General features: G+C 40.5%; 2 protein-coding genes and 1 pseudogene across 4 annotated transcripts in view; 1 reads left to right on the top strand and 2 right to left on the bottom strand.

The window, feature by feature from the left end:
• Positions 1 to 630: 630 nt before the first annotated feature.
• On the bottom strand, positions 631 to 19,374 carry TFB2M (transcription factor B2, mitochondrial). Its single transcript, XM_072830268.1, has 8 exons — positions 18,882 to 19,374; positions 17,992 to 18,080; positions 14,945 to 15,098; positions 13,306 to 13,454; positions 9,563 to 9,652; positions 6,856 to 6,918; positions 3,301 to 3,473; positions 631 to 1,025 (listed from the first exon to the last, which is right to left on the bottom strand). The coding sequence occupies exons 1-8, from the start codon at positions 19,192 to 19,194 to the stop codon at positions 851 to 853; spliced, it is 1,206 nt and encodes a 401-aa protein (XP_072686369.1). The 5' UTR covers positions 19,195 to 19,374; the 3' UTR covers positions 631 to 850.
• Positions 13,494 to 14,930, bottom strand: LOC140635511 (prostaglandin reductase 1 pseudogene; annotated as a pseudogene).
• A 34-nt stretch (positions 19,375 to 19,408) lies between the features above and the next one.
• Positions 19,409 to 26,315, top strand: part of CNST (consortin, connexin sorting protein) — a 122,335-nt gene continuing 115,428 nt past the window's right edge. Inside the window, exon 1 of one of the 3 annotated variants that reach the window (XM_072830256.1) lies at positions 19,409 to 19,717. The gene's annotated coding sequence lies outside the window, so the exon portion shown is untranslated. The remainder of the gene's footprint in view (positions 19,718 to 26,315) is intronic. The other 2 variants (XM_072830257.1, XM_072830258.1) reach the window with 2 other exon arrangements.

The raw sequence follows: 26,315 nt of genomic DNA, 5'->3' as shown, positions 1-26,315 counted from the left end.
CCATTTTAAAATTGAAATAATTTCATTGTACAATACTTGATAATATTAATTCAACAATCTGAAAAGTAAAACAAACCACTTAAAATAATTTTAATTTACGGGATCCCTGGGTGGCGCAGCAGTTTAGAGCCTGCCTTTGGCCCAGGGCGCGATCCTGGGGATCCAGGATTGAATCCCACGTCGGGCTTCCGGTGCATGGAGCCTGCTTCTCCCTCTGCCTGTGTCTCTGCCTCTCTCTCTCTCTCTCTCTCTCTCTGTGACTATCATAAATAAATAAAGTTTAAAAAAAATCATTTTAATTTACTTTCTAAGCTTAATAATGTACAAACTCTTGCCCTCCAGGAGGAAGCAAAACTCAACAGTGAAAGTGGAATATTTAAGTTAATATAATGTAAGATATTTGGCCAAAGGGATTTTTTTTTAAAGTAAACTCTACACCCAACATGGATGGGGCGTAAACTCACAACCCTGAGATCAAGACACATGCTCTACTGACTGAGCCAGCCAGGCGCCCTTGGCCAAAGGGATTTTTAAAAAGAAACTTCATCTGGCAATATCCTACAACTACCAGTGCATCTACAGTAGATAGGAATTCAAAACAAAACAAATGCAATCTGATCAAATCCACAATTAACTGAAGTTTTCATTTTATTTTCTGTGAATATAATGGCAGCCACGGTTTTATCCAATTTAGGAAACTATCACCTTCAAAAGAAATTATCTGCTCAATCTGCAAAACAAGAAGAGTTATCTTCTGTTGAAAGGCTGGAAGCTTTTCAAATGTGGTTCTCTTCCATTTGTGCCATAATTTTCAAATATATCAATGGCTCAGGTATGGGCAATCAAGTTCCTACATGATCATTTCTTCCATACAATCATCCAAGAGCCACCTGCAAGATTCTCTGAAATACTCTATAGCTTCAAAAAGCTGTTTAAAGTCTTGAGGATACAGATCTGTTATTTTCATGTCTCCATCTTTCCCTATTTGCTTCAATATAGCTGCTGCATTAACTGGACTCAATAACCTGCAAAAGAAACACAAAGTAAATCTGCTTGGTTCCTTTTTATAACTGCAGTAAATATTGGTAGAGATGGCTTCTATGCCCAACTTAAGATGCTTAATTTATGGATCTATAATTAATCTTATTTGGTTTAAGAGCCTGCATAAAATATGCAGCTTTTACCATTATTTCTAAAGATTCATGGCTTACCTATCACCCAAAGAGCAAATTTGGACTTTTAACGTGTTCTCATCAAGTCTTACACAAAATTCTAGTCTACCATTGCCCTTCAAAATAATTTTTTTTAAAGATTTTATTTATCTATTCATGAGAGACACAGAGAAAGGCAGAGAGAGGCAGAGAGAGAAACAGGCTTCATGCAGGGAGCTCGACGTGGGTCCCACGTCTCCAGAATCACGCCCTGGGGTAAAGGCGACTCTAAACCACTGAGCTATCCAGGCTGCCCCAAAACAATTCTTCTGCCTACCTCTTCCATCTGTTAATTCTCTTTGCAAAGCATTCTTAACTACATTTAGGTCCATGTAATACATCAGTAAGTACAAACAGCAGAAACTGGCATCCAGGAGATGTCAAAGAGGAAATAGGTTTCACCTTTTTATTTAACAATTGCTGGTGATAAATTATAAAGCAAAAAAACTGCCTTATTAATTACCCTAGCAAGAAACCATCAATGAGCCTTTGACAAGAACTTTTAGATTTTGAATGGAATCCTGCTCATAGGTATAAACATATTTTCAATTCAGAGATCGCCAAAGGAATTTTTAACATTTTTCACCATGGTTTATCATATTTACTAGGGCTGCCTTTTTTTTTTTAATTTTTTTAAGGTAGGCTCCACACAGAGCTCGAACTCACAATCCTGAAATCAAGACTTGAACTGAAATCAAGAGACACTCAACCAACTGAGCCACCCAGGTACCCCTAATTTCCTACATTCTTTTTTTTTTTTTTTTTTTTTAAAGACTTAAATTTATTTGAAAGAGAGGGAGAGAGAAAGCACGAGGCAGGTGGAGGGATAGAGAGAAGCAGACCCACGCTAAGCAGGGAGCCCGACATGGGGCTCGATCCCAGGACCCTGAGATCAGGACCTGAGCTGAAGGTAGATGCTTAACTGACTGAGCCACCCAGGCACCCCCTAATTTCCTTTATCCTTGATATTTTCATTCAACATAATCAGTACCACAGGTGATAAGATAAAAAACAGATTAAATTTATTAGACTATTGCCATTCTTAACATTTACTTTTTTAATTTTATTTTTTTTAAAGATTTTATTTATTTATTCATGAGAGACACACAGAGAGAGGCAGAGACAGAGGCAGAGGGAGAAGCAGGCTCCCTGTGGGGAACCGATGTGAGACTTGATCCCAGGACCACGAGATCATGCCCTGAACTAAAGGCAGATGCTCGACCACTGAGCCACCCAGGCGCCCCTTAACATTTATTTTTATACAAATATTGTTCAATCAACAGCTCATTCAGAGTTTCACCTATTCTCTGACAGTACTTTCAAAGACATGGGCTGCTGATTCCAAAGTGCACAGCCCCACGTAAAAGTTACATAGATACCGAGTAGGCAGTAATAGCTATAATTTTTTAAAAGCTTTAGTAGAATTTGGCCCAGGACAGGAGGACTAGGGAGGTATAATAATCTGTGCCTGCTTTGATTTAGGAAATAAAACCACAAAGGATAAGCAGTGAGAAAAGGCAAGATGATGGGTATGTCACCACTGAGGCTCCTTCCATCCTGGTCACTGGCAAGCAGCTAGTTCTCCACCTAAGTTAATCCTGGCCATATACTCTGACAAAGATGAAATAACTGGTAGGCTGTTGTTTTCTCAATGGAAAAAAAATTAAGCTCAAGAGATTATACGGAAAATTGAATTTTATTTTTCTCAAAATGTGCACTGGAGAAGGAACTGTTTTGAAGAAATAGATGCATGAAAACATGGTACCTCACTCTGTTAATCATGATATACAAGATACAGAAAATGGACCTCTAACATGAAGTATAATTCTTACATTAAACTGCCACTTCTGGGATACCTGGGTGGCTCAGTGGTTGAGTGGCTGCCTTTGGCTCAGGATGTGATCCTCGAGTCCTAGGATTGAGTCCCACAACGGGCTCTCCCTGCAGGGAGCCTGCTTCTCTTCCTGCCTGTGTCCCTGCCCTCTCTTGGTGTCTTTCATTAATAAACAAAATCTTAAAAAAAAAAAAAAAAAAAAAAAAAAAAAAAAACACTGCCACTTTTATACTTGCTTTTATTCTTTTTACTTACTGTAAATGGTCCATTAGCTTGAAATTGCGCTTCATAAAACACTGCTTTAACATGAGAAAAAATACATCATAGTTAATAGATGTTAAATTCTCTGTAAATAAATTCTGATGAGGAGTCAGTTGAATTAAACACATGTTTTGTCCTTCGTGTTTGTTTATTTGTTCTAATGGTTTCTGGAGAGAGAAAAAAAATAAAGTGTGTTAGTCATAAATACTGCCAGAAAAAGACATAGTTCATTTACTCATTCAAACTAGCTATTTGAAAAGGCCATCACCACAGATCCTGAGTGTTCTCTGTTCTTGCTAGGTGTGTCAAGAGTGCAAGGCCCTAAAACTACTCTTTACCTGGGCAGTTTTTCAGGGTTGTTTGCAGTGAGCCACCTTGGAGGATGAAATAATGGCTCCCTGCATGGCAAAGAGGAGGCTTGCTTCATATTTGCTATAAAGGAAGTGAAATCCCCTAGTGTTTCTAAGTTGCAATGCAAGGCCCAGCATGTACACCATCCAATTAAGGTACACCCTGTTACCCCATGGGATGTAGGGTAGATAAAGTCCTTCATCTAATACAGGAGTCTACCTTTGGGCAGTATCAATGAAAGAATAACAGCTAATTAACTTTGAAGCAGGGTAAAATCAGATCCCAAATATGATGCTAACACATACTGAGTTTCTTCTATGTTTGAGACACAACCCCAGATCCTAAGGATAAAAAAACATTATTGACTTATATTTTCCCTTTTTTTTTTTTTTAGATTTTATTTATTGAGAGAGACAGCGAGAAAGAGCACGAGCAGGGGGAAGAGGGAGAAGCAGGTTCCCTGCTGAGCAGCTCAATCCCAGGACCCTGAGATCATGACCCAAGTCGAAGGCAGCTGCCTAACCGACTGAGCCACCCAGGCACCCCTTGACTTAACATTTTCACTTGGATATTTAAAAAACTATGGGGTTACAACTATGGTCCGTGGCCTGGCTGTTTTTGTGTAGTTGGATCTAAAATGGTTTTTACATTTGTAAAGGATTGTTAAAATAAAACAAAACAGAACAAAACAACAAAGAATATGACAGAGACTATTATGTGGTCTGCAAAGCATAAAACATTTGCTGTTTGGCCCTTTACTGAAAAAGCTGACCAACCTGCTCTAGTATACAGAACTCTGATTCAGAAAGTATATGCCTTGATATAAAGTTAAGATGTTTTTTTTCCTCTGAAATTATCCCTCAGAAAGCAGAGAGGCCTTCCATTTAAGTCCTCTGGAAATCTCATATAGTGGTAGTGATCCCTTATTACTTATCTAGCTATATATACACAAACACACACATATATGTACATTCACAAACATACATATTTTTAAATATATATACTGTTGTGGAAGATCTATTAGCTTAAAAAATAAACTTTCAATCAATTCCAGTTCTAGTTTTGGATGCCTGCTTGAAGGATTAATCTTTTTTCAAAAGAGGGAAGGTAATAAAATTAAAAAAATATTTAGTAATTATTAGAGAGGGAGATAACCTCAGGCATGAAGTGTCCTATGTTGTTGATAATAAGACTTTTGAAGGGGACTTTATTTTTTTTAATTAATTAATTTATTTATTCATTCATTCATTCATGAGAGACACAAAGAGAGACAGGCAGAGACACAGGCAGAGGAAGAAGCAGGCTCCATGCAGAGAGTCCAACGTGGGGCTCGATCCCGGGACCCCAGGGTCACATCTTGAGCAGAAGGCTGATGCTCAATAGCTGAGCCACCCAGGTATCCCTGAGGAGGACTTTAAAAAATGAGCTGGTAGGGGGTGCCTGGCTGGCTCAGTTGGTAGAGTGTGCAATCTTCCGGGTTGTGAGTTCAAGCTCCAGGTTGGTGACCTAAATTACTTAAAAATAAAACCTTAAAAAGAAAAAGCAAGCAAGCAAGCAAGCAAGCTTGTAGGTAGTTTTGTAGTTACAGATACTTACTCGATAAATAGGGAAGAAAAAACTTTCTTGGTGTTAAATAAATGGCTATTTATATCTTTGAAAAAAATGTTCTGGGGGCACCTGGGTGGCTCAAGTCAGTGAAGCATCTGCTTTGGGCTCAGGTCATGATCTTGGGAACTGGGATCAAACCCCACACTGGAGCCCTAAGTAGGGAGCCTGCTTCTTCCTCTCCCTCTGCCCCTCTCTGCTGCTCCTGCTCTCTCTCAAATAAATAAATAAAATCTTTTTTTTTTTAAAGTAAGAAAAAAAAATTTCAGTGATAAAAAGATGGCTTCCAAAAAGTGGAAAACCCCAAACAACTTGGATGGAAATAAGAATTATGTGCTCTAATGAATGATTAAATGTCTCAAGTGCCTCTGTAGCAATTATGAACATGCTGATATCAGAGATACAGGGTGGAATATCTGAATAAAATTCTCTCATGAAACATGACGTCTGGTTATCTCCTCTTCATCCCTGAAGTTTTTTTTTTTTTTTAATAAATTTTTTATTTATTTATGATAGTCACACAGAGAGAGGCAGAGACACAGGCAGAGGGAGAAGCAGGCTCCATGCACCGGGAGCCCGACGTGGGATTCGATCCCGGGTTTCCAGGATGGCGCCCTGGGCCAAAGGCAGGCACCAAACCGCTGCGCCACCCAGGGATCCCATCCCTAAAGTTTATATATTTAATTTGGCCAAACACACCATTTTAAGCGTTAGTTCTTATAACTAAAAAAATGAGCAAGTGTCTTATATACAGGATTGTTCACTCTAGGGACATTTGTAAGTAAGTTCCTAATGGTCTTAAGGCAAAATATATTACTCTGATTCTATTCTATGAGGCTACAAAAATATGCTTATGAAGAGTGAAATAGAGCTAAAATCTCAGTGATCATAACAATGACTGATTATTGAAAAGTCAGACCATCTCTAAATTGGTCATTTCTTTTTTTTCTTTTAGTGGCAGGAGTGAGGGGGAAAAAAAAAAGTAAGTAGGCAAATGAGACTTCAGGCTGAACTATGCATCATTAGCATTTTATCCTGAAGTGAAACTCTGGATTATTTTTTAAAATCTAGCTACTTTATTCTGATTTTGCTATGTGTATTCCTGACATAAAGTAAATGGAGGATCACTTTATAACATTATCACTTTGGTTTTATAGAAAGAGGAAAAAAATAAACAAACAAAAGCCCCACCCTGAGGGTAAGAAACAAGACATACCTGTTGATGAACTCCATCATTATAAATAGTAATATAACAGATTTCTGAGTATAAAATTGCATCTTTAGCTCATCAAATTAGATGTACCCTAAGATGACTGTATTTTCTAAATTTGAGATGTATGTTCAAGAGATGGAAGTCAAATTCTGTTTAAGATATGACTATGCTAACTAGTATCCACTGTTTAACTAGCTGAAAATTATTACTCTTTTCCAAAATAATTTGAATTTATTAAAAGCAGTTAAGGTATGTTTAAAGAACATTTCCAAACATCCTAAAATTAAAAATCTAAGTAAATACAGAATACCAAAAAATCTTAAAGAAAATAGGATGTTCCATTTAGAGGGAAAAAGGCAAGGGTATTCATTCATTCTTACCTTATTCTTCAGATCATCCAGTCGCCCACGTTGGCCATATACGCCAAATGAGGACCAAGGCTCCTTAAGGGAAGGTAAATGAAACCAAAATATTTCTTTTAGTTCTCTTTAGTCAAAGTGCCCTAAGTTACTACTGCCTTTGAGCAACAAAATGAATCAAATCCAAGTCACTATTCTACTCGGACTTAAGAAAAACAACATGGGATAGTTAAACCATAAACTTCCCTCTTCTCTCTCCGTGCTCTTAAAAAAAAAAAAAAAAAAAAAAAGATGAGAATCAAAGGTCTATCCAGATATTGCTATTTCTCTTACTTATTTAGATAAAGTGGCATCCTAATGTAATTATGCAAACAGGTCCTTAAGATAGTTTAACAGCTAAGATTTGCATATTAGGGTCACAGTCAGGTTAGGAGCCACTGGATCAACACTGACATTAATCAATGGCACAAGTCAAAACAGAGCCTTTGAAAATAAATACTGCAGAACAAAGAAAAGAGAAGATTCTCCAGAAAGCTAAAGTCCTCATGAAGCTTTATGAAGACACTAGCCAATAGCCATGAGGGGAGGAGGCCCAGATAAAAAGCCAATAGAATGAGAGATCACTGAGGTAAGAAAGGATTTTAGGGACATGGAGAACAGCAATACAAACATTACAGTATACAGGCAGGGGCAGTGCTGTGAATCCTAGGGTGAAAGATTTCTGGGAAGACAGAAAAACAGTAGGAACTCGACAGATACTAAAGACAAGGAACAGAGAGCCAATCTGATAAAAAAAAAAAAAAAAAAAAAGAGAAAGCCAATCTAAGAACCTCATGTACTAGAGGAAAACAAACAGAATTGGCACAAAAGCTAAAATCAAATGGATAAACTTCTAACAACTAAGTATGCATGGGCTTAATGTGTTGCTAGACGACAGCAGTAATGGGATGACAGGGACATACACAAGGCAAATTAAGAAGTGAAACCATCAGGTCCCTAGAAGTACAAGGGCTCAGCAAATATGTAAACATACATCCAGTAAAAATTCTACTAAAATAAAAAAGTGAAAGACCAAATTATTACATGAGAGAAATAGTGTTTATCAGTTTTGTCTTCACTCTGGCCCTTTGCTATGAATATAGCAGCCATTAGTCATATGTGGCTATTGATACCTGAAACATACCTAGTCTGAATGGAAATGTGCTGTTAAGGGTAAAACACACATTGGACTTCAAAGGCCCCACACATTTAAAAAAAAGTTATGTAATAACTAATTGTAAAATACTGACTACACACTGAAATGATATATTTTTTTAAGATTTTATTTATTTATGAGACAGAGAGAGAGAGAAAGAGGCAGAGACACAGGCAGAGAGAGAAGCAGGCTCCATGCAGGGAGACTGATATGGGACTTGACCCTGGGACCCCAGGATCACACCCTGGGCCAAAGGCAGGCACTAAACTGCTGAGCCACCCAGGGATCCCCTGAAATGATATTTTAAATCAAGAAGATTAAAAAAGACATATTAGCATTAGTTTCACCTGTTTCTTTTTTACTTTTTATAAATGTTGCTATGAAATATAGCATTACATGTAAAGTTATACGTGTGGCTCACATATTTCTATTAGCTGACTCTGATTTTGCCTAAAGAAATAAAGTACGAAGGGGAATGCTCTCTAGTGAGGTTTTAAGTGGCCATTAAAAACTTAGGAAAAGAGGATGCCTGGGTGGCTCAGTGGCTGAACACCTGCCTTCGGCCCAGGGGAGTGATCCTGGAGTTCTGGGATCGAGTCCCGCATCGGGCTTCCTGCATGGAACCTGCTTCTCCCTCTGCCTGTGTCTCTGCATCTCTCTCAGTGTCTCTCATGAATAAATAAATACAATCTTAAAATAGATATAAACCTTAGGAAAAGGGCTCCTAGGTGGCTCGGATGGTTCAGTGTCTGCTTTGGGCTCCTGGTCCGCAGGAGGGAGTCTGCTTCTCCCTGTCCCTCCCTGTTCTCATGCTCACTCTCTCACTCTCTCAAAATTAAAAAACAAAACGAAAAAGACAACTTGGGAAAAATGTCTAGTGACAAGAGAAAAAAAAAACTTATCATTATCTATTAGCTATTAAGTAAAAAAAGATAAGATACAAAATAATATAATCTCTATAACTTAAAGAAAAAAAAACATAGGAAAAATAAAAGGCTACAAATAGGCCACAAATGTCAATAGTGACCTCTGGGTAGTGGAATTATAGTGATGAGTTTTTAAAATTCTTTTCTTCTTCCTTCCTTTCTTATGTCTCGTATTTTTACAATGAGTGTGTTATTATTTTTATAATCAGAGAAAAACATAAATATTTGTGGCAAAAATATAAGCACGAAGTTACCTTGCTCTGTTATCTTCAATAGCTGGGAAAAATAATAAAATGAATTTTTAATTTTTCTCCATTTACTGGTCACAGAAATGTAGCCTCTTTAAAAAACAAATGAAAGTTTGTTTTTTAAAAACAAAATGAAGTTCGGGGTGTGGGAGGATGGAGTAACTGGATGACGGGCATTATGAAGCACAGGTGATGGAATGAGCACTGGGTGTTCTACACAACTGATGTATCACTGAACTCTACCTCTGAAACTAATAATACACTATATGTTAATAAACTGAATTTAATTAAAATTTTAAAAAATTAAAAATAAAAACAACTTATCTCTTGCATTTAAAATTTAGAAGGATTTTACTTACCACATGCAGAAGCTTAATCTTACAGGCTACTTGCCAGAGCACACTTAATACTTGATACAAGTGTGGAGTTTCAGGACTTGCCACCAGTTTCTAGTAAAAGAAAATAAGTTACAGGTTTATATAACTATAAGCAATAAAAATGAAATTCCGAATCTTAAAATACCTTAAGAGTATTTAAAAATTAAAGGAAATTAGAAATGCAACATCTTAACCATAACTATTTCTTTTTTTTTTTTTTACCATAACTATTTCAAAAAAGAGAAAAACTTTTTTGAACTTTCATACTAAAATACATCATCACACTTACAATGTGTGTGAAACTGATTTCCTTTAGCCATAACCCCGATCAGGGTAAAATCTCATTAAAGAAATAATGAAACCCTCTGTCTCTCTCATGAATAAATAAATAAATCTTAAAGAAAAAAAAAATAATGAAACAAAAACATAGAATTCCCATGGAGAAGCACAAGTGTGTATCAGAAGTATGTATCAGGTGGGCTATTAAATTTTGAGACAAGAATTGTTCAGGTTGACATTTGAGGGATGTGTGGTTTTCTCAGTGAATGAAAGAGCAGTACACAGAGGAAAACACGTATGAAAAGGTCCATGGTATTAGTACCAGAACATTTCCCTAGTAGCAAAGTAAAACCTGATGAAGCATTTCCAGTTTCTGTTCTTTCAATTTTTCATGTACATAACGTATGTACAGCCTCAAGGTTCTGAGTCCCCTTCTCTTTCCATGGATCGTCACTATTTCCTTACTGAGTCTTGGTGAATAAACCACTCTTTCATTTCTTGCTCCACTATCCTAACACATAACTCTGATGTACAAGTAAACATCTATTACAATGGATTACAAGATTAATAATATGAAGCTTTCTGAGCAGCAAAGAAACAGTACTCTCCAGACTCTAGACACTACTCTCAGAAGGCCCTTCAATTTCAGAGAGTAGTCTAAAAACCCTAACTATTCCTGTGAGAGTCAATACATAAATTCAGCAAAGCTGCAGAATATAAAAATAATACACAAAAGTCAAGCATATTTCTGTATACTAACAATGAATAATCTGAAAAGTAAAATTAAGAAAACAACTTTGTTTATAATAACATTAAAAAGAATAAAATACTTAGGAACCAATGTAACCAAGGAAGGGGTGCCTGGGTGGCTCAGTGGTTGAGCATTTGCCTTTGGCTCAGGTTGTGATCCCTGGGTCCTGGGACTGAGTCCCACAGTGGACTCCCAGTGAGGAGCCTGCTTCTCCCTCTGCCTGTGTCTGCGTCTCTCTCTCTCTCTCTCTCTGTGTCTCTCATGAATAAATAAAATCTTAAAAAAAAAAAAATTTAACCAAGGAGGTTGAAATACTTGTACGTTGAAATACTCGTACACTTAAAACTGTAAAACGCTGATGAAAGAAACTAAACATAAATGGAGAAACAACCTATGTTCACAAACTGGAAGACTGATCAATGTTAAAATGTTTCAACATTACCCAATGTGATCTACAGAGTCAATGCAATCCATATCAAAATCCCAACGATGTTTTTTCTCACAAACAGAAAAACCCATCCTAAAATTCATATGCAATCTCAAGAGACACTGAAGAACCTAATGTAATAAAATAGCCCAGAAACAGATGCTCATGTGTATAGTTAAGTGATGTTTTGACAAGAGTACCAAGGCCATTTGATGGGGAAAGAGACAGTCTTTCCAATAAAAGATGCTGGGAAGGGGATCCCTGGGTGGCGCAGGGGTTTAGCGCCTGCCTTTGGCCCAGGGCGCGATCCTGGAGACCCGGGATCGAGTCCCACATGGGGCTCCCTGCATGGAGCCTGCTTCTCCCTCTGCCTATGTCTCTGCCTCTCTCTCTCTCTCTCTCTGTGACTATCATAAATAAATAAAAATTTTAAAAAAATTTAAAAAAAAATAAAAGATGCTGGGAAAACTGGATACTCATGCAAAAGAACAAAGTTGGACCCTTACCCAACACCATATTAAAAAAAGTAATTCAAAATGGATCAAAGACTAGAATATAAGAGTTGAAACTATAAAACTCTTAAGAAGACAAGAAAAGCTTCATGACCTTGGATTTGACGGTGATTTCTTAGCTATGATACTAACGGGACAGGCAGCAAAAGACAAACTAGATGTCATCAAATTAACAACTTTGAGAATCAAAGGACACAATCAACAGTATAAAATGGCAACCCACAGATGGGGAGAAAAAAAATTTACAAATCAAATACCTAAGCAGGGATTAATACTGAGAATATATAAGTAACTCTTAAAACTCAACAGAAAAAAAAAAACCCAAAGAAAAGGGCAAAGGACATTCCTCCAAAGATGATATATAAATGGTGTATAAGCACATGAAAAGATGTCCAACATCATGAATCTAATCAAAACCACAATGGGATACTATCTCACAGCACTACAACAGGCACTATAAAACAACAGGAAAGAAGTGTTGGACTGAACATGGAGAAACCGGAACTCTTGTGCGTTGTTGGTGGGAATACAAAATGGTAAAAACACTACAGAAAACTGAAGAGTGGGCCCTTAAAAAATCAAAAAATAGAAAAAAAAATTTAATAGTATTGAGGTGCCTGGGTGGCTCAGTGCATTAAGCGTTTGCCTTTGGTTCAAGTCATGGTCCTAAGATCCTGGGATCAAGCCTTATATTGGGCTCCTCACTCAGCGGGGAGTGTCCTTAACTCTCTCCCTCTACCTCTCCCACCTCTCATGCTCTGTCTCTCTCTCAAAAATATATAAAATCTTAAAAAAAAAAATTATTGCCATATGGTTCAGCAATTCCACTTCTGGGTAAATAGCCCAAAGTACTGAAAGCAGGGACTGGAAAAGATCTGCACACCAAATCTCACAGCAGCATCATTCACAGTAATAAAGTGGAAGCACCTCATATGCCAACTGACAGATGAATGGATAAACAGAAGGTGGAAGGCATGTGTGCCTATGTGCATTATGTGCTTGTGTGTAAATATACGTACAGCTAGGCAATGACCTATTTTTCTACCTTAAAAACTGAAATTCTAAAAAAAAAAAAAAAGAAAACCGTAATTGACATATGCTAGGACTTGCACGAATCTCCAAAGCATTAGGCTAATTGAAGCCAGTCAGACACAAAAGTGCGACATTCCATGACTCCAACAGTGACAAAGTACCTAGAACAGTCAAACTCACAGCGATAGAAAGTAGAAGAAAGTTTACCGGAGGCTCAGGGGAAGGGGAGGTAATGTTTAATTTAGTATGGAATGATAAAAATGTGCCAAGAAGGGCAGCCCTGGTGGCTCAGCGGGTTAGCGCCACCTTCAGCCCAGGATGTGATCCTGGAGACCCGGGATCAAGGCCCACATCAGGTTCCCTGCATGGAGCCTGCTTCTCCCTCTGCCTGTGTCTCTGCCTCTCTCTCTCTGTGTCTTCCATGAATAAATAAATAAAATCTTTAAAAAAAAAAAAAATGTGCCAAGAAGAGCTAGATGGTGGTAACAGTTGTACCACAATTTTAATATACTTAATGTCACTGAACTACACACTTAAAAAGTTAAAATGGTAAATATTATGTCATGTATATTTAACCACAAAGACTAAAAAATCAAACTCAAAAATTACAGAAATTTAAAAACAATGTCATGAGCTCAAATTAAAATACAGATTAAGACCATTCAGAGAAGATCACAGCACTCTTTCAAAACAAAAACTAATCAGGTATTTGTTAATAACCTACCTCATATTCCCTTTCAGTAATAAACATATTTAGTTGTACTCGTCCATAACTATATACAGAAGTTGAGGAATATAGGTCATATAAAAGTTTCCAAAGTATCTTTTTCTCATTTTTTGCTGGGAAAATTCCAACTACTCTTAGTGGAGTATCTGTTAGGAATACAAGCAAAAATATTTGAATAAATTAAAACTTTTTTCCTAAAATCACATTTTATTGAGTCAAACTAAGTTTTTTCTTTTTTAGATAATGAAGGTAACATACATTTTTTATTAAATGGTTAAAAAGAAATTAAGTCATCATCCAAATGATGTCTAGATTCCATGTGCCATTCTTTTTCATGCTTTCACTATTGTTTTTCCCAAATTATCTCCTTTCAGCATTCCCATAAATGCAGCTGGCATGTTTTCAAATCCTTCAATGATGTATTCGTGGTACTGGATTTTACCCTCTATGACCCATGTCAGCAAAAAAAGCCTTTCAATCTGGCGGACCTCTCCTTGCCAGCGATAAACGATGAACCCTTCCAAGCAGAGCTGCTGATAGATAATATTCTCTTGGGGTGGGCCTGGGGGAAGTGGGCGAGTACTATTATACCTCATGATGGCCCCACAAATAGAAATTCTTCCAAATTTCTTCATCTGGGGAATAACAATGTTTGAAAACTTTCCACCTACATTATCAAAGTAACAATCATAACCATCAGAAAAGGCTTTTTTCAGTTTCTTCCAAAGACTCCACGGTTTTGTAGTTAAAAGCAACATCATATCCAAGCTTTTTAAGGTACCCAACCTTTTCATCAGACCCTGCTGCTCCAACAACTTTGCAGCCCTTGAGCTCAGCAATCTGCCCCACCACAGAGCCCACTGCCCCTGCTGCTGCATTAACCATCACTGTTTCTCCACCCTTCACATCACAGATGTCAAGGAGGCCAAAGTAGGCCATTAGACCTGTCATGCCAATTGTTCCCAGAGCCAAAGACCCTGGTACCGTGTCCGGCCACTCTGCAGGCAGCTTTCCAGATCTTTCCCATCAGAAATACAGTGCAATGTCCAGCCTGGAGAAGCCACTACCACAGTTCCTGCTGGGAAGGCTGAGTTTTTATTTTTCACAACTCTGGCCACTTGCTGCCCTATCATCATATCACCCTCCTTCAACCTTTTGGCTGCCACTCTCATGTTAAGGATCCACAGTAAGGAACAAAGCTTCCAGCAGGACCTCTCCATTTTTTAAGGACAGGAGTTCAATTGTCTTTAACTCAAAGTTACTATGTATGAGTAGGGCTGCCTTCAAAGTGCTTCTTCAGAATCCAGCTCTTAGCATGAACCATCCTGAAGTTCAAAGAGTCCACAGGTTCCACTACAGAGAAAGAGGAGGAGGTTGGGGTTGTCGAGTCAAACGTTAACAAACTATATTAAGTCAATTAAAACTAAGCCTGGGCATCTTTCCTTGATAGGCACATGGCTTCTGTGGAGCTGCTCTGACCCTGGCTATGTGAGAGGAAAGCCAGTCAAGTGAAGAGCGCCCACCCAATAAACTGCATCATCTATACAGGATGCGGATCCATTCGGTAGACAAGCTGTACTGCTGGAGAAAGCTGGCAAATTATAAGCTATTTGCTGCAGTGAGTGACAAAAATTACCTTCTGACCAAGGAACTGCTGCTATTCCCAAATGCTGAAAAAGTGTTTCTGAAATCATAATGGGTGGTTTTACTATTCCAAAATTTCTAGGATCCATTTTAAAGAAGTCACAGTAGATCACTTCTAGTTCTCCATCCACCTTTTTTCGCAGGGACTAAAGAGATAAAGAGATAACGTGTTCAAAATTGTCAGTTATGCATACTTTGTACCAATTCAAAAATCTACTTTAAGATATTTACCCCAAAATTTAAGAGTTAAGAGAAATTAATGCCTGAAAAGTGATGAAAATACGCTACTACTAAGAAAAAGCCCAAAAAAACAAAAAAGCCTTCAACCAATTCTTATTCTTTTGCTATCTCTATATCGATGGCTTCAATTGTTCAAAAAGTGTCCACACACTAATCCGATTGCTTAATGGAAGCTGCCTGGGGGACTGGCAGCGATTCTAAGATCACACCTGGGCCCAGGCAGAGAGCTGCAACCTGTCTGCAGGTAGTGGCAAAATGCTTCATAGAAGAGGAAAACGATAAAAATATTAAAGTGAAAGGCAGACAGTCCTTTTTTTTTTTTACTAGAAGAGTTTAAGGAGTCCTTTCCCAAATGAACGTGGCTATACTCATTGTGTAGATCACCTTCTATTTTCCCCTGGGTTTTTCATTTCTGTTTTCTAAAGACAGAAGCACTATAGAGGGAAAGCTCCTTGTCTGCTGGAAGAGGTCTGATATACCTCAATCTTTTCACTGCCCCAATGTGCTCATTCTGCCGTAGCACTGGAGATCTCAGTAGTGAGAGCAAGGTCAGCTACAGACTCCATAAAACTTAATTTGAAGTTGTAAAAAAAATCAAATAGAAGAGGGCACAATGTGACTTGATATGCATTTTGAGGTTCTCATGCACAGAAAATTCTATTGGTATACATCAAGGTTTCAAGAATTTGCAATTTAAACTCATGAAATAAAAACCCTAATTATTCTTAAGTGTTTGATTTCAATCTAAATATTACTCTATTTCTAAATCTAGTAAATTCTAATAATCATTTTTGTGAAGATCCTTAAGAAAGACTAGGGAAGGAACATACTGGGGTAGAAATCAAATATTTTTGACCCTGTTAATTTTGAGATGCCTATTGGGTGAACCAAGTGGCAATGCCAGGTGAGAATCTGTAGGCCTAAATTGGGAGGTCAGTGCAGTGGTCCAGGCTAAAGACATACATTGGTGAGGACTTGGCTTGTTGAAGGTTATTAAACCCAGGGGTGCAGATGAGGCCCCCTAGGGAGAAGCACAGAAGGCCTGAGGATTGAATAACTCCAGAGTCCACAAGAAGCTGAAAATAAGCCAACAATGTAAAGAAAGCCAGAGTGTGGCATTATGACAGAGAAAAAGAACACTCACTTGATGTATATCTTTTTTCTTTAAAGGATTTATTATTATTATTATTATTTGAGAGAAAGAGAGAGAGCACGTACAGGGGGAGGGGGAGGGCGGTAGCAGAGGGAGAGGTAGAAGCAGATCCCCGACGTCCCCCCCCCCGCAGGGAGCCCAAGGGGGGGGGGGGGACTGGATCTCAGGACCCTGAGATAAGAGTTGAGCCTAAGGCAGACATTTAACTGACTGAGCAACCCAGGTGCCCCTCACTTAATGTGTATCTTAAAAACATATTATACTGAAATTCTTACAAATTGTTCTACGTATAGCAATAAAATAACCTCACGGGTTACTCAAGAGTCATATTTTTAAATATAATAATGATTAAATTATTATGACATATTTTAATAGTCTATTAAATTATCATGACTATTAAAATATAACAGTCATAATAGTATTATGACTATTAAAATATAATAGTCATAATAAATATGATTAATATTTAATCTTAAACTAAGAAAAGCTAATGAATTTTGTTTGATAGGAGTGTAAGAGGAATGCATACATTAAGACTTTGTTATGCACATTTTTTGCTTTTGTAATGTCACATACCATGCTATAATGATAATAATGATATGACAGCCAGAATTCTAAAATAATTCAATTCTAGGGGTAGCCTGGGTGGCTCAGCGGTTTAGCGCCGCCTTCAGCTCCAGGGTGTGATCCTGGAGACCCTGGATCGAGTCCCACATCAGGTTCCCTGCATGGAGCCTGCTTCTCCCTTTGCCTGTATCTCTGTCTCTGTCTCTCTCTGTGTGTCTCTCATGAATAAAGTCTTTAAAAAAAAAATAATTCAATTCTACAATAGTGAAATCACAGTTAAAAACTTGATTGCGTTTAGGATTCAAAAACAGTACAATTTATCTTATTTAATTTAAATAGCAACAAGAGGGGCTCCTGGGTGGCATAGTTGGTTAGCGTCCCACTCTTGTTTATGTCTCAGGTCAGGATCTCAGGGTCATGAGATTGAGCCCCATGTCAGGCTCCACACTCAGCAGGGAGTTGGCCTGTGATTCTCTCTCTACCTCCCCATCTACCCCTTCCCCTGTCACCCCTGCTCGCTTGCTCTCTCTAAAATAAATAAAGGCTTTAAAATAAAAATAAATTGCAGTAAGATCGTATACAAGTGGGTATTAAGGTCTCTAGTTTATGTATGAAAAAACCAAAGTCAAGCAGGTTAAGTTACTTAATTTCCACTTCACTGTTAAGTGAAGCTGTCTGCTATAACGTAGCAGATTTCACTAAAAAAACCCATTTGGATAATGTTTTCACTACATGCAACTGTATCTGACTATACCGAACCTTTCTTGCCTCTGAAACACTAAATCCAGAGTTAATGAAGTCCCATTAACCTAGATTCTATGTTGAGGAAACAGAGGCATCCCAGGGAACAAATCTCAGAACTCAATCTTTCAGTTCAATCTTTCAGTCAGTCATTCAACAAGCATTGACACTACCATACTTACTGGACTAATGTTCCAGTCACTGGGGATAACAATATATTTATAGCATGATCCTCAAAAGTGATTCTATAAAAGTAAACTGTGTTCTTAATTTTCACTTTCCTACATATTCAAAGATAGCTGACTGAGCAACAAATTATTTTTAGAAACAAAGGATACCTGCAAATGTGGAAGAAAATTTCTGTTACTTTCAAGGGCAATCACTTTGGCCTTGCTTTTAAGTAATGCTTCAGTCAGAATCCCAGGACCTAGTGTTATTAACAGAACAAAAAGATTTATTTGCAAAAGAAAAAAAAAATTCTTTGCATATCGACTAAAGCAGACATTTTACCTGTATTACCTAATTTTGATCCTCACAACATCCTCAAAGTAGATATCACACTGCTATTGACATGTAAGAAAACCGGGGATTGGATAAAACCAGTGGACTCCAACATCACAACTAAGTGCTGCTGTGCTGCTTGGCTTTGAATCCACCGTGTCCAAGCCAAGCCAAGCCAAGCCAAGCCAAGCCTGCCTGTGTTCTTAATCACAATGTTTCACTAGGTCTCAGCAAAACAAAGATGCCTTTAGCATACCACGCATAGGCGGGCTACACAGAAACTTTAACCATGAAAGATACTGCCAAATCGAAACAGAACTGACTCGTGACACCCAGTGCTGCTTTAAGTAAGTATTTTTCAGTTTGGGGAGTGCTAGGCTCTTGACCTTCGAGTTCTAAGTTCGAGCCCCACGCGGGGTAGAGAGATTACTTAAAATCTCCCCCCCAAAAAATGTCTTTTTCAGAACGTCTATCTATACATCTTACATTCTCTAGGAGGAGTATGTAAAAATACAGGTTCTTGCCAGGGGTGGGAGTGGGGGTGGAGCGGGGGTCGTGCAAGTATCTGGAGGAGTCGGCAAAATCCAGGAGCAGGCGGAGCGCCGCAGACATCGCTCCCGCGTGGGGATCCCAACAGACCGCCCACCTGCTCCCGGGCGCCGTCGGGGGGGGGGGGGGGGTCGGCAGGAGTGACTGTATCCAGGAAGCGCAGCCCCGACGCACTCACCTGGATTGCACTCCAGCAGGAGCTTGTCGGGGGTTTTCCTTTCGTTCTCCAGAATATGCGCCAAGGTCGTGGCCAGTTTCGGACTGGTGATGTAGCTCCTGGGCTCTGAGCGGCACCTGGGGAACCAGGACGGTGAGTCCTTGAAGCCCTCCGTGGGCACCAGCTGCGGGTGGAGGTCAGACAGGGCCCGGCGGTGCCCGGGGCACACGCCCGCCCGCCTCGCCGCTCCCGGCCCCAGAACGCAAAAGCGCCCCGCGCCGGCCAAGGCTGACAGCGCCAGGCGCGGGGACAGCCCCGCCGCGGGGACCGACATCCTCACTCTCCGAGGTCTGCGCCAGCGTAACGGGCGAGCGTCACATCGCGGGCGAGCTCCGTGCAGAGCCCCCACCCCCACCCCCACGTGCCGCTGGTCCCCACCACCCTACTAGGCCCCGCGCGACTAGACGCCGCACACTGCGCATGCGTACGGTCCCCCTTCCTGCCACTTCCCTCACTTCCGCTTCCGTCCGGGCGAGCCGCCCCGGGATTGCGAGTGGACGGACGAGGAGGCCGACGGACCATCCGGGTTGCTTCTGGACCAGTACTCTATGGTTGCGCTTCCTCTCTAGCCGTCCGAGCTCTATGCTCCGCGGTCGCTGGCCGCCCGCCGCCAGCCGGCCAGCGGGGAAGGGTGCGCAGAGGGAGGCGGGGCGGGAAGGCTAGAGGTGTCTCCTCCACCCGCGCGGCGGGAGACCCGAGCCGGCTGGGTGACAGCTCTTCGGCCGCCATGTCAGCCAGCGGGAATGGGAACAGAGCGGGCGCCCGGCCGTAGCCCCGCGTTCGCCTCCGACTCGCAGGTGAGGAGAGGAGGAGCGGGCGCGGGCGGCGGGCGGCGGGCGGCGGGCGGCGGGCGGCCGCGGCGGGAAGCCCCCCTCCCCGCCCCCCGGGACCCCTGGCTCCTCCCCCGGCGCCGCGCGCAGCCTGGGTGCTCCGCGTGCCCTCCGGGCAGCCCGGTGCCCTGGACTCGCTCTCCACCCGGGGCCGTCGTCCCTCCGCCCTCCGCCGCCGCCGCCCGGAGGCTCCGGTCCTCACCCCCGGGCCAAGGCTCTACCTTCATTGTTGTGTGTAACTTGCGCGTAGGGAAGATTTAAAGTTAAGGGGTTTGACGTGGAGGTTGGAAACCTTTAAACGGGTTTGTCCGCTTAGGACGGCGGCGACCTGCGGATGCTCAGGCTGCTGCCGGTGCAAACTTAAGTCGGACGCGGTGTGTGCGCTGCATCCCGGAGCCCCGCTCCCGAGACTCCAAAAATAGGCTGCAGAGGACGGCGCTGCCCGCGCCTCTCCCCGGGGCAGCGCGCGAGGCGAGGCTCGGGGCCGGTGTCGGGGGCAGGGAGCTGCGGCCCGCCGACACCCCTTTAGAATATGCACGGTCCTTTCTGCGTACTGACTCCAGCGTCACGGAGCTGGGTGTTTAAATGCAAGAGCAAGGGGTTTCGAAGCGATGCTGTCCTCTGCCCGAGGAAATCGGAAGAGGGTACTCAGCTGGTGAACCTCAAAATGGATCAAGAAATTGACAGCCACAAATTTTATAATGGCTTTTTGGGCATAGAAAGTATCTCGCCAACTGTTGGGGAAGCCCTGGGGACTCCTTGGTCTAAATGTCCACAAATTCTTTTTTTTTTTTTTTTAATGGTTTCCCCATTGACAGTTTTCTAGAAGTGACTGGCCCGGTCCGCACACCTGAGAAAGCTTTTCACTTCCATTCTTGAAAGAGCTGTCTCCTGCTTTACCCTTTTAATAATATATTCATGAATTCAGAAATACAATTCCTTTTTTTTTTTTTCCTTAAACGACGGGGGGGGCGAATATTTTAAAATCAAATAAATAAGAAAGATTTCTTATGATAGAGAAATAAATGATTTGCCTCTAGAAATGTGTTTTTTGTTTGTTTGTTTTTTTAAGATTTTATTTATTGGGACACCCGGGTGGCTCAGCGGTTGAGCGTCTGCCTTCAGCCCAGGGCGCGATCCTGGAGTCCCGGGATCGAGTCCCACGTCAGGCTCCCTGCATGGAGCCTGCTTCTCCCTCTGCCTGTGTTTCTCCCTCTCTCTGTGTCGCTCATGAAAAAATAAATAAAATCTTTAAAAAAAAAAAAAAAACACTGTTTAAAAAAAAAGATTTTATTTATTTATTCATGAGAGACCCAGGCACAGGGAGAAGCAGGCTTCTTGCAAGGAACCCGATATGGGACTCATGGGACTCGATCCCACGTCCTGAGCCGAAGGCAGATGCTCAACCATTGAGCCACCCAGGTGGCCCTGTGTTGTGGATTTCTCGCTTTTAAAATACATTTCTAAAAATATTGAGGTATTTATTTTAAAATAATGTTTTCTTATTTCATAAGGTTTGTGGTTGCCTACTCACCCCCAAAGAAACTGGTGTTTCTGATTTTGCCTTTGAGTTGTGGGGTTTTTGTGGGATTTTTGTTTTTCTTCTTTTTAGTTTTGGACAAGAGAATTAGGTTACAAGTATTTCCCTTTTTATAATGTTGGTGGTTGCTTGTGGTTGAAGGTGCTTGAATATTAAAGACAGGATCATACCTGTTTTATCTTTTCTGAGGCCCTAGGTACTGAGAATGAAAGAAATGTTAATTTCACTTGAAAGATCTACCTTATAATCAGCATTCAGATTTTATTAGAAAAATTTGGTTTGTGTATTTCCCACATTACTTTCTTAAGAGGTGTAGTTTCTGCATCCTGTGCTATTTTTGCCTTTTTGAACTCAGTCTTTAAAATGTTGTCAGGGCAAAGTGATTCTGTTTTTACATTCTTCTTAAGTTGTTGTTATTATAATCTCAATGGATTGAATCCAGAAAATACATTTTCTTTTGATTTTTTAAATTATTTTTTTAATGATCTATTTATTTAGGGAGAGAGTGGAATAGAAGCAGACTCCCGATAAGTGAGGAGCCCCGCGTGGGACTACATGCCCACAACCCTGAGATCATGACCTAAGACTAAACCAAAAGTCAGAGCCCAAGTGAATGAACCACCCAGGAGCCCCTCTTGTTTTGTTTTTTTTTTTTTAAGATTTTATTTATTTATTCATGAGAGTTGGGGAGGGGGCTGGCAGAGACACCGGCAGAGGAAGAAGCAGGCTCTCCACAAGGAGCCTGATATGGGACGATCCCAGGCCCCAGGATCACACCCTGAGCCAAAGGCAGTTGCTCAATCCCTGAGCCACCCAGGCATCCCTCTTTTGGCTTTTAAATGGAAGTTGTAATTGGAAAATGTCAGGTGATAGCTCTTGTTTGCTGTCAGAACTAAGGCTGTAAGTCTCTAAGCATTGCTATAGGGATGTAGGTCTGTAACAATCCAACTGTAATGCAAACCACATGAGCAACGTAAAGTTTCCTAAATAAAAAGAGAGAAACAACTGAGATTATTTTTAATAATATATTTTATGGAACCGATACAATTTCAGATGTAATCAGTTTGGTAGGTTAATAATGAGATATTTTGCAATCTTTTATACTTAATCTACAAAATCTGGTTTAAGATTTTACTTATTCATTTTGAGAGAGAGCAAGTACAGGAGAGAGGGAGAGGCAGAGGGAGAGGGAGAAGCTCAGTCACAGGACCCTGAGATCATGACCTGAACCAAAGGCAGATGCCCAACCTCCTGAGCCACAAAATCTGGTTTTTATACCTAGAGTACATTTGAATTCAGACCAGCGCATTTCAAGTGCTCAGAAGCTACACATAGCTAGCCAATGGATAGAACCTCAGTGGGCAGCACAGAGCTACTATGGGCTTTTATCATTCATTCATTCATTCATTCATTTATTTATTTATTTATTTATTTATGATAGACACAGAGAGAGAGAGAGAGACACACACACAGGCAGAGAGATAAGCAGGCTCCATGCCAGGAGCCTGACGCGGGACCCGATCCCGGGACTCCAGGATCATGCCCTGAGCCAAAGACAGGCGCCAAACTGCTGAGCCACCCAGGGATCCCCTACTGTGGGCTTTTAAAGATGTCTTCCGGGGATCCCTGGGTGGCGCAGCGGTTTGGCGCCTGCCTTTGGCCCAGGGTGTGATCCTGGAGACCCGGGATCGAATCCCACGTCAGGCTCCCGGTGCATGGAGCCTGCTTCTCCCTCTGCCTGTGTCTCTGCCTCTCTCTCCCTCTCTCTCTGTATGACTATCATAAATAAATTAAAAAAAAAAAAAAAAAAAGATGTCTTCCTACCCTGAGAGTCTGGGGTAAACCCAGTGGGATAATTTTAAAAATCCTTTTCCTAAAGTGCTGTGATGTTCAGATTGAGAAGTTTGTGTGACAGGAAGAAAGTTCCAAGAAATCTCTTCCCCTTAATGTTGACTGTCTCATACTGAGGAGGATAAACAGGTGCCCAAGTGCATGTTTTGTGAGGGCTGTAAGATAATTAGAATACTCAGTCATTTCCTGGGGTGTCATTGTTACAGTCATTTATATCTGCATGTCAACAATGTCAGTCCTGTGTGAGTCTCTGTCTCCTTTACCTGTCTATATTAAGGAGGGAGAGCTGGAAGACTTACAAGAAGATTGAACTTTACTGTGAACAGGGAGAGTTCCTGCAGTCGTAGACTTATTTTCTGAGTCAGTTTCAGGTATGGCTGTTTCGTACATGTGCTCCTCTGTATTACAGTGTTGTTGGTCGAAGGAAAAAGAAAATCTTTTCAGTAAAATTTAGAAAGAAGGGGTGTATTTTTTGGCTCTAAGATGCTGGGAGTCTGATTACTAGGAAACAACACGTGTCTGGTGCTTTAGGTAAATTTAAAAGGAAACATCAGAGCAGCCCCAGTGGCACGCGGTTTGGCGCCGCCTGCAGCCCGGGGTGTGATCCTGGAGACCCAGTATCGAGTCCCACGTTGGGCTCCCTGCGTGGAGCCTGCTTCTCCCTCTGCCTGTCTCTCTCTCTCCTCTCTGTGTCTCTATGAATAAATAAATAAAATCTTAAAAAAATAAAAATAAAAAGAAACATCAGGGCTGGAAACATCAGGGCAGCCTGGGTGGCTCAGCGGTTTAGTGCTGCCTTCAACCCAAGGCCTGATCCTGGAGTCCCGGGACCGAGTTCCACGTCGGGCTCCCTGCATGGAGCCTGCTTCTCCCTCTGCCTGTGTCTCTGAACCCCTACCCCCACCCGGTGTCTCTCATGAATAAGTAAATAAAATCTTAAAAAAAATAAAAGGAAACATCACACTTTTTAAGATTTTATTTATTTATTTATTTATTTATTTATTCATTCATTCATTCATTCATTTGAGAGAAAGTGAGAGAACACGAGCAGAGGGAAAAGCAGGCTCCTCACTCAGCAGGGAACCCAACTCAGGGCTTTGTTCCAGGAGTCTAGGATCATGATCAGAGGGAAAGATAGCACTTTTTTTTTTTTTTTTAAGATTTTATTTATTTATTCACGAGAGACACAACAGAGAGAGAGAGAGGCACACGGGGAGCCCGATGTGGGACTTGTTCCCAGGACCCCTGAGCCAAAGGCAGACACTCAACTGCTGAGCCACCCAGGAATCCCAAGATAGCACTTTTAATAGAAAACTACTGACATGCTGTCTAGATATGTTGTTTAAGTTGTGTTTGCAACAGAAGTGGTGACTGCATGGAACCATCTTATTCAGAGCTGTTAAACCTGAAGGATAACTCTGTTGGAAAACAAACCCTGCAGCTAGCTGACCTCAGTGGGATCAATAGGACCCATCATTGTTCCTATCTTGACTTGTATATTCTTTTTTTTTTTTTTTTTTTTCTTTAGAGAGAGCTGGCGCAGGGGCAGGGGCAGAGGGGGAGACAATCTCAAGCAAATGCCGTGGATAGATCTGGGGCTCCATCTCAAGACCTTGAGATCATGACCTGAGCTGAAATCAAGAGTCAGATGCTTTGGGATGCCTGGGTAGCTAAGTGTTTGGGTAGCTGCCATCGGCTCAGGTCATAATCCCAGAATCCAGGATCGAGTCCTCCATCGGGCTTCTGTGAAGAGCGTGCTTCTCCCTCTGCCTATGTCTCTACCTCTCTCTCTTTCTATGTCTCTCATGAATAAATAAATCTTAAAAAATAAAAGTCAGATGGTTAACCGACTGAGCCACCCAGGCACCCCTTGACTTGTATATCCTATTTAAACTACCCTAAATACTGCTTTATCTGCATTGTTTACATCTACATTAAATATTAACATTTAGCATCGAAATTCACTTGAAAGACTAATTAATATTTAATGTAATCTAAGAAAAATGCCCCCTTCCCAACGTTTATGGTTTAAAGAAATCTTAAATTACCTGGTCAGTAAACAAAATCCCTCTGTAAGGTCTAGTCATTATAGATGTAGCTCAGTGTGGGCAGTGTGTGGAGTATTAAAGGATTAGAGACAGAATTGAGGAAGGAGGTAGTGTTTGGATGATGATTGTTTCATGAGACATACGTGCACATTATAGTAGGAGAATACAGTGTTTTCATTTGTATTTAAATCTAGATGACTGCCCATCAACACCATTTTAGTTGAATAAAAGAGAATGTATTTTGTTCCTATAAAGTAGTCTTAGCAATTTTTTTTTTTAAATTTTAGGAAGAGTAATTGAGAGTTTGGCAATCTTCAGTTTTTAAAGATGATCTTAATACATTTAAGATTATATTTTTATTGAGAAATTCTACATTCAGTATGTCTGTGTCTCGATACTGTTGCAGAGAGTTCTCTCCAGTAGAGCCTTGAAGATTCACATGAATACAGGCTTTTCTTTATTTAGGAATCATTCCCTTGGGGGAAATTATATTTCCTTTTAACTAGGGAATACTTTTGTTTTTCACTCACTTGAAGTAATTTATTTTTTGAAGTAATTTATTTGTAATATTTTTTGAAGAAATACATCACTAGTCAATAATACCTCAATAAAAGAAAAAGATCTTGTCCAAACAATCTGAAAAAAAAAAGTCTCATAAAACTTCTGAATCATGATAGCTTGAGATTTCTCAAATTGTTTAATCACAGTTGTAAGATTCTGGTCTTTACATGTTTGCAGATGGAAACTTTGTAGCATCACACCACTCCTCCCTGCCATCTTGTAGGACTTCCTGTTTTTAATCTCATCAGCCATGTGGAAAGGAAAGATAGTAATGTGTCTGTCAAAATATTGACAAAATTAATTTTTTCTTTTGGCCATAAGAAGAATGCTGAATTGAAGCATTAAGCAACAAATATTGTCACCTTTATTGACATTTGGTCTTTGGACATTTGAAACGACAGTACCTAGGCAATTTTAGGAATTAGTGTTTTTTTGTAATTTCGTATCTGTTAAATTCTCTTATGAGAATACTAGCCTGTTTTTCCTGGAAGACTTCTACCTAACTAAATAAATATGTGAACTTCATGAAAAGATTAAGAATGCTGTTGTTTCTGACTATTTGAGA

This window comes from Canis lupus, chromosome 6 (assembly GCF_048164855.1).
Source record: "Canis lupus baileyi chromosome 6, mCanLup2.hap1, whole genome shotgun sequence".
NCBI lineage: Eukaryota > Metazoa > Chordata > Mammalia > Carnivora > Canidae > Canis > Canis lupus.
This window is presented reverse-complemented; position numbering and strand designations above follow the sequence as displayed.